This window comes from Sciurus carolinensis, chromosome 7 (genome assembly GCF_902686445.1).
Source record: "Sciurus carolinensis chromosome 7, mSciCar1.2, whole genome shotgun sequence".
In the NCBI taxonomy this organism is placed as follows: domain Eukaryota; kingdom Metazoa; phylum Chordata; class Mammalia; order Rodentia; family Sciuridae; genus Sciurus; species Sciurus carolinensis.
The window spans coordinates 63,265,927-63,283,354 of NC_062219.1; the positions used below are offsets into that span (position 1 = coordinate 63,265,927).

A 17,428-nucleotide genomic window follows, 5' to 3' on the forward strand; every position below is an offset into this window, starting at 1 on the left:
CTGTTTTCATGTTAAAAAACTAAAAAGTATTAGGGCAATATTTATTAAGAATGTTTTTAAAAATTTTATTCTAATTAGTTATTAAGAACATTAAGGAAATACTTTTGAGGAATCATATTTGTTTGGGGTTGTCTATGCCCAAATCTGTAAGAATTTTGCCCCACTGTTTTTTATAATTATTTTCATTGTACATCGATAATTGGTGAGAATTTACGTGGTAAAACGACAGTGGATTTGTACTCATAAAATTATCACTGTGACTGTGAGCAAGTCATTTAACCTTTTGGGACTAAGTTTTATAAATATAAAATCAGAGTTAACTGCCTTACCTGAAAAGATGGAGTAATGCTTGGATTTGATTACTCTTTGCTTTTAAATTTCTTAAAAATCACTGTGAATATACACAACCAACACAAAAAAATCACTGTGAAACCATCTATTGGCAATAGATATAATGAGAGTCTGAAACTTGCCCGTTCTGGGGTCTAATTAGAATCTCAGAAATAAGGGGCAGACTGCTCTGTCTGCAAACCCAGCCAGGATCCATATTAAGCTTCCTCTTTGTAGTGTTTCTGAAGTATTGACTGACTTTTTTCATTTGCCTTTATATTCACTGGTAGATTTGAATACTGTTGGTCTCTTTCCCCCTTTTCCTTTTCTCCATACCTCTGTACTTCAGTGATTGTCGTGGCCTCTGCTCCAAGCTCTAGTATAGGCTTCATTTCTTATCACTTATTTCAGTATCTGGAGAACAGGAGAAGAGACCTGTCTTGCTAGTTATTTTCTGCATTAACTTAGAATTCTGTAATTGGGAGTTAAAAATGACTCCTTAGAGCTGGGGATATAGCTCAGTTGGTAGAGTGTTTGCCTCGCAAGCACAAGGCCCTGGGTTCAATTCCCAGTACCAAAAAAAAAAAAAAAGACTCCTTAATATCTGGACAACAGATATCTAATAATAACCAATAATTTTTTTGAAAGCAAACTGAAATAAAGGAAAAAATAGTTGATAAGGTTTACAAAAAACACATTGCAGCATAGGATAAGTTTTTAGAACTTGGAAGAAAATATTTTCCATGAAAAAGATTTGCTTAATGAAAACAAAATCTTAAAAACCACTGATTCATTTTTCTTAATGAGATATTTCCACATTAAAAAAAAAAAACGGGGTTAGTGTGTATTTCAGTAGTAGAGCCCTTGTGTAGCATGTATGAGGTCCTGGGTTGAAGCCCTAGCATACAAAAAAAAAAAAAAAAAAAGCCAAGATATTTGAAAAACACAAAGCCAGTATGAAACACAAAACAGGTATTAGCAGTTCAGAAAATCCAATAAGAAATAAACCTGAGGCAAAAAAAAAAAAAAAATGCCCAGAGTGTGTAGGAAATGAATAAAGGAAGAAAAAAATAAGGTCAGACATGAAGGATGGCTCAGAAAGATTGAACTTGGCATAAATTACATTTCTGAAGGGGTTCTCAGAACCGTGTCTCAAATACATAGTGGTTACCATGCTAGGTGCTTTGCAGTTATTTGTTAATTAAATATTTGTGAAAACTGTGAGAAAATGTGTTATACTTGATAAGAGTATAACAACTATTTACGTAGTATTTATGTATTAGCTACTAAAAGTAATCTAGAAATGGAGAGTGTACAGGAGGGATGGGTACAGGTTATATGCAAATACTACACCATTTTATAGGGGACTTGAGCATCAGCAGTTTGGGGGTCCTGGAACCAATCTTGTAGGAATACCAAGGGATGATTGTGTAATGATTTTGATTCATAGGAGTAGTAGTCTGCTGTTCAATAGATATGATCAGCCATGTCAATTCATTAATTCTAGGGGTTCTTCATTTTTTTGTTATAAACATGAGATCTACGTGTAATTTTCAGATCTACATTAACAGCACAGAACATACTGTTATGTATCATACACTTAGGTATTTTACTTTTTATATTATGCTATGGTACTTTTTTTTTTAACTTTGATTTTTGACAAGTTTAAATTCACAGGAAAGTTGCAAGAATAATAGAAAAAATCACCACTTAAGATGATGATTTTCCTGATTCATCATTTCTTTTTTTTATTAGTTGTCAATTCTAAGGAACTCCTCCTTCCTTTTTTTCCCCTCTTTAAAAAACCCATTACCTGTTCAGACATATTCTGTGTATAGTAATCTATTATACTACCCCACTACAGTGGGCAGTAGGAACCCATTCAGTATGGTGCATATGTGTTTTGGTTTAGTCCCATTGGTTTTGAGCACTTTCCTATTCTTTGATATGAGAAAAATGTTATAGGCTTATTTTGCATCTTTCCTGACCTATGAATACTCATTCCTTTTAGTGGAGAATGGTATTTAGAAGCTAGATTTCCCCCCTCTGGCAGTGCTGGGTATTAACCAGGACCTCAAATATGCTAGACAAATACTCTACTGGTAAGCTACATCTCCAAACCTTAGAAGCTAGATCTTTTCTACTTGTGTTTTGACTGTATTCCTTTACATACACTTTTAAAATTCATCTAGAATTTATTGTTAAGTGATGTGAGGCATAAATCTGTACATTAAAATGAATTTAAATTGTTATAAGATAGAAAATCAAAGACATTTGTGTTTGTATTGTCTTTTAGGAACACTGATTCAGGGAGATAATCTTGTTAATTTTAAATAATATATTTACATTGTCAAATGACATTTAAAATTTTATATCTCATGTCAGTTATGTTTTCTTTAACTTGTAGATGCATTTTCTAGAATCCTAAAACTTTGTGAAGAAAAACTTGAAGCAGGTGAAATAAAGAAGGGAAGAAAAGGCAGCAGTATACCATCTGTAAAAGGAATTACAAATTTAGGAAATACTTGCTTTTTTAATGCAGTCGTTCAGGTAAAAGTCATCAAAGATTAATAAAATGTAAAGAATTTTTAATTTACATGGGCATTTAGCATACCTGTAAGTGATCAAGTGACTGCTGAATTTTCACTAGAAATTTCTTTCTGCTTTTTTTTGTTGTTGTAGTCTGTCTTTGGCTATCATCATATGCATATACCTTTTACATAGTTCTTCCAAAAGGTTTTCTGTGTGTTTTACCATGGCTTCATCAATAATAGTAACATATACTAAATGCAAAATCTATTCAATTCAATTTAAAATGTTTTAAATAGACATTTTGCTGTGTTGGATGAAATTTGAAACTTTGAGAGAATATTCATTTCATAAGATCAGAGTCATCATATAACTGAATCAGACTTTTACTCTTTTTTAGAACTTGGCACAGACTTACATACTTTTTGAGCTGATGAATGAGATAAAAGAAGATGGTACAAAATTCAAGATTTCTCCTTCCTCAGAGTCTCAGTTGGTAAGTAAGAAGTATACCATCTGGATAATGGCTGTTTTCAAATGAGCTGTCGATGTTGCCAAAATGTCTTTCTTTCTCAGAGTTGTCAATTGGGATGGTAATCAGCGGACTTTAAAAAGAGAATTCAAAAGCATTTTGTGAAAATAATCAGAAATAGAGTTTCTAAAAACATAACTTCAAGATATGTTATTGTTCAGACATACCATGGATCAAACAATGTGAAGATATTGAGGCAGCTTTAAAAACACAAAAAATAAAACAGGTTTGACTTTGGTTAAGCAAAATGTTTAGTACCCCTATTTTGTGGTGGCTGGTGACATTTATTTAAATTTAGCATTTTTGTTCTTTAACAGAAGACTTAGTCTGATGATAGATTTTTAAGAAAGAAAGAAAAAACAACAATAAAAAAGAGCCCCTGACATTCAGAACCTGGTTTAACTCCCAGTGAGGCCATGTCCGGAGAATCTCACAAGAGGTCTCAGACTTGGTTTCTTTGAGAACTGATAAAGTGAGACAAAGCAAGATCACTTCATAAACTGTCTAAAACACAGACAAAAACAAGGTCTCTCTGTCATTTAGAAAATCCCAAATAGCCTCTCTGTTGGACAAAATGAGAAAAGAATGATTGCTGCTACTTTAACAGATACAACTTTATCCTCATCCTCATATCTTCTCTCTCCAAGATAAGATTTATTGAGGTACTCATTTATAGCATTACCTTCATTTGCTGGTGGCATCCAATTTAGAGCAATATCTACTTCCTTAGTTTCTTCCCCAAATTACCCAACCAAAGCCCAAATCCTTCTTTACAATGCCATTTACTAAGACACTCCATGTTTTCCTAAAGTGTATGTTCAACTCATCACTTCAACTCTAAGTGTGTTGCTGGTGGACTTTGCCTGGAGGGCACTGATACTTGTAATAATGATTTTAGTTAGAAAGTGAGAACTTTGGTAGAGGAAGAGAGAGTATGTGAATAGTTCATGATCTGACCTTTGAAAACAAGTAAGAAGGAAGTTTTAAAAACATTTAGCCCAATGAAGTAATCTCAGATTTTTCTTTCTTAGGAGGCAACTTTCAAAGACAAAGGGAATAATGTATTTTAAAAAGCAAAACGTGGTGGGGAGAAAAAATTTAAAGTGGGTTAATCCTTCACACAATCTGAGCTGCTTTTGTCAAACTTTGTTTTTCTTTGAGGGAGACAGTGTACTGATTTTGTCACATAATTCCCCATTCCTTATTTTATTAGTAAAATATTTGGGGAAAAGAAGTGTATGGAGTTTTGCTAGTAAATATAATTTATGATTATTTGTGAAAAAGTACAAATATCAAGTAGATTAGTAATTTTACTTGTAGGAGAACACATTAAGGGACAGTTACAACAGCTAAGGATTAATCATTAAACTCAAGCTAATAGTTGTATTAAATAAAGTGTATAAAATATGAAAATACCTGTGTTTTTCAAGGTAATATATTTAATCCTATTTTCTATTTTTATATGTTTATTTTATATATAAAGGAATAAAATTTCTTAACACACATTAACCAATTTCATTACTTTCATTTAAATAAAGTATAACTCAGATTTTTAAAAATAATTTTTAAAATTATATATTTCTGACATAGATCTGGTCATGTTTTTAAAGGATCCATTAGTGGTGGAACTTTCAAGCCCTGGACCATTGACTTCAGCCTTGTTCCTGTTTCTTCTCAATATGAAAGAGACTGAAAAAGGACCACTTTCTCCTAAAATTCTTTTTAATCAGCTTTGTCAGAAGTGAGTACATCTGTATTTTTAGTATAAATAATCCTGTTACAAAACATTAATGCCTTCATCACTTAACATGAATAGCTCCGTTCTTACTGTGACATTGCTATTATTGCCCAGACTATCATGATATAGTGCTTGATACAGTATAGTACTTGATATAGTATAGTTGTTTAGTCATGCCTTTATGCTTTATGCAAATTGTATCTCCTAATACTCTGAAGAAGTAATCCTTTATCTCCATTAAGTATATAAGGAATTGGAGACTTATAGAAATTAAGTAGCTAACCAAGTATGAGAGTGAAGTGCTGAGAGTCAAATAGAAGTCTATCTTGATTCAATATTTATGTTGTCTCAAGCCGAGGAGGCAATACTATAAAGTAAGAAAGTCAAAGAATCCTAAAATCTAGAAAGTACTATAAAGGTAATCTAACCTAGCTTCCTTTTTTTTTTTTTTTTTTTTCTTTTTCTTTTTTTTTTCTTCTTTTTGTGCTGAGTATCAAATCTAGGGGCCTAAATGCAATTTGGGCATATACTCTACTACTGAATTACATTCCTAACCTCCTTCCCTGGCTTCCTCATTTTTAAAGATGAACTTTGAAGAAAATAGAGTTTAAGTGAATTTCTCAAACTATTATCATATGTTTAAAAACAAAAATCCTCAAGTTCCTGTGAATAAACATTATCATGAAGGACCTGACTTGACTTTAGCGCATGCATGCAGTTCTTTATATATGCATGATGTATTAAACATGGCCCTTGTCTTCATGGATCTCATAAGCTAGTCTAGTACACCTACTGAAACATGAAAAATGGAATTCTTTAAATGTGAATTTGTATTTTAAAATTTCATTTCAAACTAGTTTTCTGTGCCATGATGTATCAACTAGTTCAAAATAGAGAGTTTAGTGTATGCTTCACTTGGTTGACAAATGCTATTTCTTCAGAGCCCAAAGATCATAAAACCTGTCAGTGGCACATACCTGTAATCCCAGTGACTCAGGAGACTGAGGCAGGAGGATCTCAAGTTCAAGGCCAGCCTAGGCCAACTTAGCAAGACCCTGTCTCAAAATAAAAAGAACTGGGAATGTAGCTTGGTGGTAAAGTGTCATCCCTGGGCAAAATAAAAACAAAAACTTGTCAAAGGTTCAAAAATATGTGTGGCTCAAAGAGTTCCATTTTTAGGGCATTGTATGCTTTAAAAATTGCTTTTGAGGGACTGGGGATGTAGTTCAGTTGGTAGAGTGCTTGCCTCGCATGTACAAGGCCCAGGGTTCAATTCCCAGCACCACCAAAAAAAAAAAGAAAAAAATTGTTTTTGAGGCTCAAAATATTTTGTTTTGTATTATTATTTCCTGGTTTTATAAAGATTCATAAAGTAGAAAAACTTATTGTTAAAATAATAGGTCCTCATAGATAAAAAAATTCAAATTTTTCTCTGCCCTAGTCCTCAGAAGTAACTGTTACAGGTTTAATATCTCATCTGAAATGCTTAGGACCAGAAATGTTTTGGATTTTTAATTTTTTCAGTTTGGGAATAATTTCACATACATAATGAGATATTTTCAGGAGCGTGTGCAAGTCTAAACACAAAATTCATTTGTTTTATATACACCTTATATATACATAGCTTGAAGGCAAGTTTTTTTCTTCCTTAAAAAATTTGTTCTAATTAGTTATATGTGACAGAATGCATTTTGACACATCATATGTAAATCGAGTATAACTTCTCATTCTTCTCATTGTACATGATGTAGAATCATAGTGGTCATGTAGTCATATGCACATAGGGTAATAATGTCCATTTATCCTTCCTACCCTTGTACCCCCTCCCTTCACTCCCCTCTATCTAATCCAAAGAACCTCTATTTTTCCCTAGCTCCATCCCCCTCATTGTAAATTAGCATCCACATGTCAGAGAAAACATTGAGCCTTTGGGTCTTTGGGATTGGCTGACGGAATTTTATTTTATTATTTTGTACCAGAGATTGAACCCAGGGGTCCTTAACCACCAAGCCACATACCCAGTGCCCCCTTTAAAAAAAAAAAATAGTTTTAGTTGTAAATGGACACTATACCTTTATTTTGTTTATTTAGTTTTTTTATGTGGTGATAGGGATTGAACCCAGTGCCTCACATTGTGCTAGGCAAGCGCTCTGCCATTGAGTCACAACCCAAGCACCCCCAGCCCTTTTGTTATATGTTTGTTTTTTTTTTTTTTTTTTTTTTTTTTATTAGAGACAGGGTCTCACTGAGTTGCTTAGGACCTTGCAAAGTTGCTGGTTTGAACTTAATGATTCATTTGCCTTAGCCTCCCAAGTCACTGGGATTACAGGTGTGTGCCACAGCTAGCTGAAGGAAATTTATCAGTATTTTTAAGTGCATCTGCATTTTTACTGTGACTTGTCAGGTAAGGTCAGGTGGGGAATTTTTTTTTACTGTGGTATCACTTTGGTGCTCAAGAAGTTTTAGATTTTGGAGAAATTCTGATCTTGGAATTTCAGATTGGGGATGTTTGACTTGTATTATCTGTTTCTCATATTTTCAAAAGCAATTGCACATACACAAATATATGTATGCCAGTTGTTTGCAGCTTGCTTGTTTTGCAGATATGGTTTTAACACCTTTCCATATTAGTACATATAGACATAAGTTATTAGAGTATATATGTGTGTGGCTATTATAGGGCACTTGTGGGAAAGCATCTGTGGAATACATTTTTATGAGTTAGAATAACTGGATCAATGTTATTTGAAAAAATTTTAAACTACATTTTCTTTTATGTTATACTATTTACTTTTAAAAGATATAAAGAAAAATAATTTTTTAAAAAATCAGATAAAGATTTAAGCCATTTATATTTGGGTATATTTCTGAACTCTATTATGTTTCATTGATCTGTATGTCCATCTTTACCCCAAATTCTATGCTGTTTTGATTAGTGTAGTTTAAAAGTCTTGAAATTGGTTAATGCAACTCTTCCAGTTTTGTTCTTCTTTTTGAACTATTCTAGGTCCTTTGTTGTTGTGTGTGTGTGGTTTTTTGTTTTTTGTTTTTTTTTTTTTTGGTACTGGGAGTGAACCCAGGGATACTCTTTACCACTGAGCTATATCCCCAGCCCTTTTTTTTATTTTTTATTTTGAGACAGGGTCTCACTGAGTTGCTTAGGGCCTTCCTAAATTTCTGAGGCTGGCTTTGAATCTGTGATCCTCCTGCCTCAGCCTCCTGAGCCATTGGGATTACAGGTGTATGCCACCATGCCTGGCATGATTTTGTCTTTTTAGGTGTGTTGTTTGTTTTTGGTGGTATTGGGAATTTAACCCAGTGATGCTCTTTCACTGGGCTGCATCTCCAGCCCTTTTTATTTTTTATTTTGAGTTAGGGTCTCGGAAGTTGCTGAGGCTGGCCTGAACTTGCCATCCTCCTGCCTCAGCCTTCTGAGTAGCTGGGATTACAGGTATGTACCTTCAAGCCTGACTCTTTTCAGTTGTTTAAGTCTGTAATTTTTCTCATCAAAGTTTATAGTTTTCAGCATACAAATCCATGTATTTTGCTAGATTTATCCTAAGAATTTCATGTTTCTTGTGCTATTTATTATAAATGGCACTTTTAAGAATTTGTTTTCAAGTTTTCATTGCTAATATATAGAAATACAATAGGTGTTTGTATATTAAACTTATTGCTTACTCTTGCCTAACTCATTGGGTCTAGAAGCTTTCTGCACATTCTTCTGAGATACCCTGTATAGACAATAATAACTTTGGCAATGAAGATAGTTTTACTTCTTTATTTCCTTCCTGTATCCTTCTTGTATTCTGGTACAGTGTGGCCTGGTTCCTGAATATGGGGGAGAACATTCAGTCTTTCACGCATAAGAATCAGTCATCCTAGGGTTTTTTTGTTTTTGTTTTTGTTTTTTCCCTTTGGACTGGGAATTGAACCCAAAGGTACTTTACCACTAAACTACATCCCCAACCTTTTTTACTTTTTTAAAAATTTTGAGACAGTGTCTTTCTAAGTTGCTGAGGCTGGTCCAATTTCCTCTCCCCCTGCCTTAGTTTCCCAAGTGACTGGGATTATAGGTATGTATGTGCCACATAGATTTTTGTAGATGCCTTTTATCAGGACAAATAGTTCCCATTTGTTCCTAGGGTCCCCCCCCCGCAAGAGTTCATATCAAGAATAGGTGTTAATTTTTCTCAAACACTTTCTGCTTCTACTGAAATAATAGATGACTTTTTCTTTTTGCCTGTAGAAATAGCGAATTGTACTGATAATGTTCCCAGTAGCTTTACTGAAATCTATTTTACTTAAAATAAACTGCACATATTTAAGGATGAGTTTTGACATATGTGTACACATTGCCACAACCAGCATAAAGTATGTATTCATCAATCCCAAAAGTTTCCTTAGGCCCCTAGGTAATTCCTCCCTAAACTTCATTCCTGGACTACCACTTATCTGTTTTTGTTACTATAGATTAGTTTGCAGTTTTAAGAATTCTGGAAACTTATAGTTTATGTTCTTTTTTTTTTTGTTCTTTTTTTAAAATCTGGCTTCTTTCTCTTGGCATAATTATTTTGTGATTCATCCATGATATATGTATATATTGATTAACTTTTGAAAGTTGGGCCAATCTCATGAAGTTTCTGTTATATTGGTGATTAGCAGACACTGCTACTTGGGAGTAAGTGTTGTGCCCAAAGGCTCGAGACCCCACAAAGACCACCAGAGACCATGATCAATGCAAGCAACAAAGAGTCATTTATTAGCAAGCTTGAGCCTGGTCCTCCATGCCCTCGGTGACAGGTGACGCTAAGAGGCCCCGAGCCCTCCTTTAGCAGGGTTTTTATAATGAAAGGCAAGCAGTTTTACAGTGTTCTTTTAATTGGTTAACATTTGAACAGCTAAACATTAGTCCTCCTCTGGTTGGGTCCTGCCAATCTATTTGATTCTCATTGGGTCCCGCCAGAACTGAACGGTCCTAGTGGAAGAAGGGAGGAGGGAAGGGGTGAACTATGCAGGAGATGAGTCGGAGCTAAGCCCCCCCTGTCCTTGACAGATAAGGTCTCCAGGCAACCGCACATTCCTAAGACAAATATCTCTTAACAACCTTGGTAAGCACAGGGGCCCAGCAGTCCTGTTTGTCCTGTGCCTGCATCTGGGTGATTGAGACAGTTAGCAGCACAGATACCACCCTGTTCTCAACATAAGCTCTTCAACCTCCCTTTTTTTTTTTTTTTTTTTAATAACTTTTTATTTTGAAATAGTTCTAAATTTACAAGAAGTTAAAAAACTGTTCAGTTTCCATGTATCCTCTTTCTAGCACCCCCCTGTGATAATATATTTCACAGTACATTGTCAAAACCAGAAAACAGATGTTCATACAATATTGTCCACTCTGATACATATCTTATTTCACCAGGTTTTACATGGATTCTTTCTTAAAAGATTCAGTAATGTTGTAAAGTGATTGTTTTTCCATTCTCATTCATGCCTGTCTTTGCTTTCTATATTACTTCATTTTGCTAACTAGCGTTATGTGCTGAATTTTTGGTGCCGTCACTGGTGATACCGCTGTTTATCCATCACGAGTTCTCCTTGCTCAGATGTTGAAGTATAATGTCAGATAAGCATGCCAAGGCAGGCATATATTAAGCAGGTTTTATTGAAAAGTAGTAATACGGACTTCTCCCAGCAGAGAGAAGGGGGCCATGGCTGATGTTCTAGAATCCCAAGAAGTGAGTGTGCCCTGCGTCTTTTATAGATTAGGTCTCCTTTGTTCCCCTGTTCTCTCAGTGCTTATCTTTCTCCTTGTCTACTTGACTAGGCCCAGAAGAAGGCTAAAAGGTGGGAAGCATATGGGCAGGGGGAGGAACAAATAGAGTGATTCAGAAAGGTTGGGGCCCAAGGAGCATTAATTAGCAATTCTCTGCCTGCAGCATTTTGGGAGGAGCAGTTAGTTAGTCAGGTAACCTTGGTGATCAAAAGGATATTGGAGATACTGACATGCCCAATCTCCCAGGGATGGTCTCCAACTTCCCAGGTGGCCTTCATTCCTCCATTCGACCAGATTTCTTATTCTACATTAACTGCCTGTCCTCAATTCTGGCTTCACTGGGAAGAAGAGTTTGTTCATGAGGAAATGTAATCAGTTGGACAAAATGTATGCTGAATGATATTACTCAAAAGACACATAATCCTATAATATTCTGTGTGCCATCAAAATCTCAAGATAGAATAAAAGTATAGTACAGTATTCTAGGTATGTTCTTCAGTTTTCCTTTTTGTTTTGTAGTTCAGGGATCAAACCCATGGCCTTGTATGTGTTAGGCAAACATTCTACCACTGAGCTACATCCCCAGCCCACCTCAGTAGTATTTTCTAATTACTATTTCACCTTTCATCTTTGTTAGCTTAGTATTATAACTTTTGTATTTTATGTCTATAGTTTTATTTTCTTGTTTCTAGTATTGTTAGGGTCCCGTTCCGACTAATCCCCGGAGAGTCAAAGTGAACACACAGTAATGCAAATCACACAACGAGGTTTTATTAAAGCAAGCTTGAGCCAGCCCTTCAGATTGATACAATGGCTGCGGGGTGGTGGTGGTGGTGGGAAGCGGCCCCAAATGGCCAGAAAGCGCTCTATTTAAGAACTTTTTCAGCATTCATACACAAGGACCTGTACATTATTGGTTAAAATTCAGATAGCTAAATATTTGTCCTCTTTGGTTTGGTCCCTCCACATTATTTGAATCTTATTGGGTCCCGCCAAAACTGAACGGGCCTGGAGGGAGGAGAGAGGGAGTGAATTATGAGGGAGAGGGATCAGGGCTAGGATCCCCTGTCCTTGATAGATGAGGGTCTCCGGACAGCTGCACATTCCTCAGGTAGATATCTCTGAATAGCCTTGATAAACCTGGGGCCCAGCACCTCCCATTTGACCTGTATTGGCTGCGGCTGCTGGATTCTCTGTGCTTGGGGGGCCCAGTTCACGAAATAGCTTGTTTATACAAGAGGGCTGCACGGATGGCACCCCGTTCTCAACAGTATTATTAAATTAATAATAATTTAGTTAATTTAATAAATAATTGTTAATTTAATAATTATAGTTAATTTAACTATAATTTAATAAAAATATGCTTATTTTCTGTTTTGCTTAAAACTTGATTTTAATGGCATTTATGCCTTTATTTTGGATGTTCTCAACATACATTTTGTAATGTTTTTGGACAGTTTTATAATTTATTTGCTTTATGCAAACTCATTCTAATTGTTAATTTAAAAAATTTTTTTAACTCTAGATTTCTTTTTGTGTTAAATTGGTTTGTAGGCTCACTTAGAGTAGATTTTTGTTTGTTCATCCTCGTTTTCTTTGCCCCTCCTACGCCGCTCTTTGCCTCTTCTGCCACTAGCATTGCCTTCCCTTTCTCCTTTATACTTCCTCCTCTTTCTGCCTAATAATTTAAAATTTATTCTTGGGCTCAACACAGCCCTTGAAGCTGGATTTGGAGATCCAGTCTCTTAATGGGTCACAATTGTTGCCATGGATTTGGGGATGTGATAGAGTCTGTGCAAGGCTTGTCTCAGCTTCAGGTCCCAAGGCAGTGCCTGTGTTCTGTTGTAGCCTTAGGCAACATTTGCTCAAGGGAAGGCCAGCTATCCTTAAACAATGAGATTGGCTCCTGTCTTTGTCAAGAAATACTTAGTTCTCTTTACCCTTCAGGGCTGAACTCTTTCAGGTTCAACAAATCTATTTTTCCTTTACCTATTTTATGTTTGTGTTCCATTTTTTTGCTCTGTGGGATTTGCTTTGTATTATATCCTACTTTTGTTTTTGTTTGGTACAGTTTTTTTTCTCTTATATTTTGTCAGTATATTTGCAGTAGAGGCAATTTCTGGATTATGAATGAACTGATTCATCGTTACTAAGTAGACATCTCTATAAATCCTCTTGTTCTAATTTTTTTTTTTCTTTTTCTTGATGGTTTCCTGTTCCATGCTTGCACATAAATTTTCTTCTTACATCTTAAGGTTATTTTTAAAAAATTATCTATCTTTCTTTCCTATTTCATACTGGGGATTGCACCCAGGCCCTTGCACCTAGTAAGCAAAACTCTACCCTATAGTTATCTCCAGCCCTTTTTTATTTTGAGATAAGGTCTCACTGAGTTGCAGAGGCTAGTCTTAAACTTGTGATCCCCTTAACTGAGCCTCCCAAATAGGTAGGAATATGGATATGTGCTATCATGCCTGACATCTTGAGGTTTAAGTCTTCTATTCTTTCTCACAATAGTACTTTTAGTAAGTCGCATTTCCTGTATTACCCTTATTTTGAATAAATCATATATCTTCATCCAGTAGATTTTTCTCTTTCCTTTTAGTTATTAACGATCTCTATATTGGTAACTCACATAGACTCCATCAGAGATTCTGTAAGTCATTGTAAGATATTTTTTTCAGCCTTGGGTAAAAGAAAAAACATTTATTAAATTTTTTTCAGTAGTTTATTTAGAAGGCTGTAAGTAATTTGTATATGGTTGAGATGGAGCTGCAGGTAGTGTGTCAGTCAGCTTTTCATTGATGTAACCAAAATACCTGACACAAACAACTGAGAGGAGCAATTTGTTTTGAATTGGCACTGTGGTGCTTGCTTATAACCCCAGCGACTCTGTAGGCTGAGGCAGAAGGATCACAAGTTCAAGGCTATCCTTGGCAAATAAGCAAGACCCTCAGCAACTTAGTAAGACCCTTCCCAAAATAAGAAATAAAAAGATTGGGAATATAGCTAAGTGGAAGCTGTAAGCACAAATGACCCAAAAAAGGAGCAGACCTCAAATGGATCAGCAGGCTTTCTTTTATTCAGCAGTGGAATTAGTCAGGCATCAGAGGGGCTCATTTTCCTGGTGGAAAATGGCTGTCAGTTAGAGGAGCTTTGAGTTTTATAGGTTACAATGTGAGAGTGAATTAATCATTGGAGACTGAAGCAGAAGGTGTTGGTTTGGGCAGTCAGGAAAAAAGTTGTAAAAAGTCTGAAACTTGTTACTGTAAAGGGATGAAAGTTCACTATCATCTTCCTCAGGGACGCATTATTACTCAGAGCTTCACTACTTTTTTCTCCTTCCAGGATTCATTAATGGGAAAGGGTAAAGATCCAGGGCCCAGTGTTTCAGTATCCGCCTCCTCCCTTTAGGACTCACTATTGTCGGGAAGGGATGAAAGTTTGCTTTTTTTCCCCTGGGGCCCATTGTTACTGGGAAAGGATTTACTAGGAGAAGATCAGAGTGAGTCCTCCTCCCTTTTCCTCCAGGTCAGACAGTTTTGGGGCATTGTCATTTCCCTGTCCTGTTGGTTGTCATTTTCCATATCCTTCAGAAGCACCCCCAGCTTCAATCCCCACTACCAAAAAAAGGAAAATTTTGGTTTCAGAGATTTTAATTCGTGATCTACTGACTCCATTACTTTGGGCCTGAGGTGTGACAGAACATCATTGTGGAAGGTTGTAGTGGAGGAAAGCTGTCAGCTTCTGGCAACTGGGAAGAAAGAAAGAATGTGTGAAGAAGCCAGCTGGGGTCAAGATAGTCACCAAGGATATGCCCCCATGACTCTTTCCTCCTACTGTGCCCCACCTGCCTTTAGTTTCCAATTCCTCCCAGTAGTCCATTTAAATGATTAATTCATCAAATGAATTAATCCACTGATGAGGTTGGAGCCCTCATGATCCAGTCACTTCCCCAAAACTCCACTTCTGAACATTACTGTGTTTAATACATGAACTTTTGAAGGACATTTCAGATCTAAACCATAACAGGCAGAGCCATTGTGGAGGCTATTTCTTGTTCGGGAATGATTTCCCATTTATGTATATGCTTTTTTTTTTTTTTTTTTTTTTTTTTTTTTTTTTTTTTTTTCGGTGCTGGGGATCGAACCCAGGGCCTTGTGCATGCAAGGCAAGCACTCTACCGACTGAGCTGTCTCCCCAGCCCCTATGTATATGCTTAGAAAGCCACAAACTGCCCCCTCATTCTGTTCACCACTTTGCTAGTGAAGGTCCCCAAAGGATTCCTCTCCTAGTTATCTTCCATTTCACTGACCTTCCTTCATATCTGCGGCATAAGTGTAGTGTCGTGCAATTTTTGCTTCTTACAATGCCAATCATGGAGTCCCAAGTAGGGTTGGAATTTGTGTCCATCTCGATTTCTGTCCTTGTCTGATCTAGAATGTAAGTGCCATCTACCACATTCAGAAAGGGAAGCTCACCAGAGTAGTGATCAAAGTGTTTTCAACATTATGATGTTATTTTATGGTACTTAGCAAAAGAATAACTGTAAGAAAGTTACTGAAGGGTTTCTTGTAGATTAGATTCACTAACAGTTGAGTTCACTTTTTTTTGGCAATTATGGACTCACATTAGTACATTATTAGGATGGATACTTATCATGAATTATGAGGAATAATGCTTAGAATCTGAAGACCTGGATTGATGTCAGTGTCAGCTTGTTCTTCAGTTTTCTCAGGAATAAAATGCAATTCATGTTTATTGTAAGTTCCTTAACAGTGTTATTGTATTATCAAATGATATATATGATAATGAAATAGTTGTAAATTTGTCTTGATCATAAATATATTCTTATTTCTTTGTATTAAATTTTGACAGAATTAGTTCTCTATCTTAGAACACATTCTAGATTTAGTTGTTATGGCAAGATTGCAATAAATCACTAAGTGATCTTAAAGCAGGAGATAGAACCATTTTCATTAAGCAGCTGGTATTCCAAATTCACCAGCTGGCAGGACAGAGGGGCAGGCTGCAAGACTACATCATTCAACCCTCTCCAGGAGTTAGAGTATACCTTTTATACTATAAGTACAGCATGTCAGTACATTAATCATAAGTGACTATTGCTATGATTCAAAACTACAAACAAACATAATGAGATCTAGAATCATAAGCAAAAGGGGAAGTGGGTCAAAACGACCCTAGTTGAGTACAAGTTAAAGTATGGCTAAAAACATCTAGACAAACATTCTCTGACAGGGTACATTGTCCAAGAAAAATGGGAACCAAAAAGAATAATTTTACATTGTATAAGAACAGAAACATTTGTTTTTCTAAGCAAGGTGTGCTAAGCAGGATCAATATGACAGAGGCAGTTTTCTCATGGGAGAAGCATTTTTTACAAGACAAGGAGTCTTGGGGTAAAATGGAGTCTGTTTGGTTATTGCCTATATGGCCTGGCCCATAACATTCTCCCTTTTTCTAAAAACAATCAAACCTTTAATTTATCCTCAAAATTAGATATAGGGTCGTAATGGCCATCCATATACATTAACTTGACGAATGAAATACGTTGTTTTGCAGCTCAGGCCTTATAACATAGTCCAAGCAAGAGAAGAAACCTTGACCAACATTTTTCAGTCCCCTCTAGCTGGGGGTTAGTCCTTTCTGGAACCTTCAACATAGACATAGTCTCCTGGCTGGAATGGGTGTTGGAAATCGGTAGTCTCTTGGGGCTGGTTCTCTCATAAATTGAACTTTAAGTTGAATCTGTTGGAAAGACTTAGCAACAGATTGGAGCAGGAGCAGGTTACCTTGGTTAGGGTATAAAGGAAGGGCTTTGGAGGCATTAACATTTTAATCTCCCAGAGGTGGTCTCCAACTTTCTGGACCCAAATCGTCCTCCGTTCTGTGCTTTGACCCAATTACGTATCTACACTGATTGTAATTTTTTCCTCTAATTTCAGGGACTTTTTACTGTTGTAGAGATAAGGGTGATGACTGCTCTTGCTGCTTTGAGCTGAGAGGGGGCAATTGGGTTGGCGCAAGCAGTTTGGAGTCCCCTTTTAGAAATTGGGTCTGCTAAGAGGTAAAAATCTGGTTCTCTGAAAGAAACAAAAAGACATGAGTACTGAAATGAGATTAATACGAAATAAATGTTGTAGCATCTGGAACATGTCAGTGAATATCATGAAGATGATAGAAATCAATAATCTCTTACCAGGAGGTAGAAGAGCTGAGCCATTGTTCCCATAACAAGGCCTAACAAAGCCTGACAAGGCTGGAGAGGATAAGGCCTTTATTTGTAAATCTTTAACATTTTTGTAGTTATCAGGAATGTAAACATGATATTTAGTTAAATTACCTAGTGCCATCTGATTTTTATAGAATATTTTTTTATTGGCATGACCTCTGTGCTTAGTAGAGATCCCTTTATCTTTGTTACTTAGGGCTGGAGAATCATATTAGCAAATATCGATTAAGCCTACCTGTGTAGGAGGTTAGGAAGATCTGTAGACCTTAAACT

General features: G+C 36.0%; 1 protein-coding gene and 1 non-coding gene across 10 annotated transcripts in view; both read left to right on the forward strand.

The window, feature by feature from the left end:
- Usp45 (ubiquitin specific peptidase 45) overlaps positions 1-17,428 on the forward strand; it is an 81,404-nt gene that overhangs the window by 28,748 nt on the left and 35,228 nt on the right. For 8 of the 9 annotated variants that reach the window (XM_047559396.1, XM_047559395.1, XM_047559401.1 and 5 more), the window contains 3 exons: positions 2,738-2,880; positions 3,260-3,355; positions 5,002-5,132. In XM_047559396.1, coding sequence (XP_047415352.1) covers positions 2,738-2,880; positions 3,260-3,355; positions 5,002-5,132 — 370 coding nt within the window. Of the gene's footprint in view, positions 1-2,737; positions 2,881-3,259; positions 3,356-5,001; positions 5,133-16,868; positions 16,934-17,428 lie in introns of those variants that run through there. The other variant, XM_047559404.1, reaches the window with a different exon arrangement.
- Positions 837-910, forward strand: Trnaa-cgc (transfer RNA alanine (anticodon CGC)). The gene has a single exon. It is a non-coding gene; the product is annotated as a tRNA-Ala (tRNA).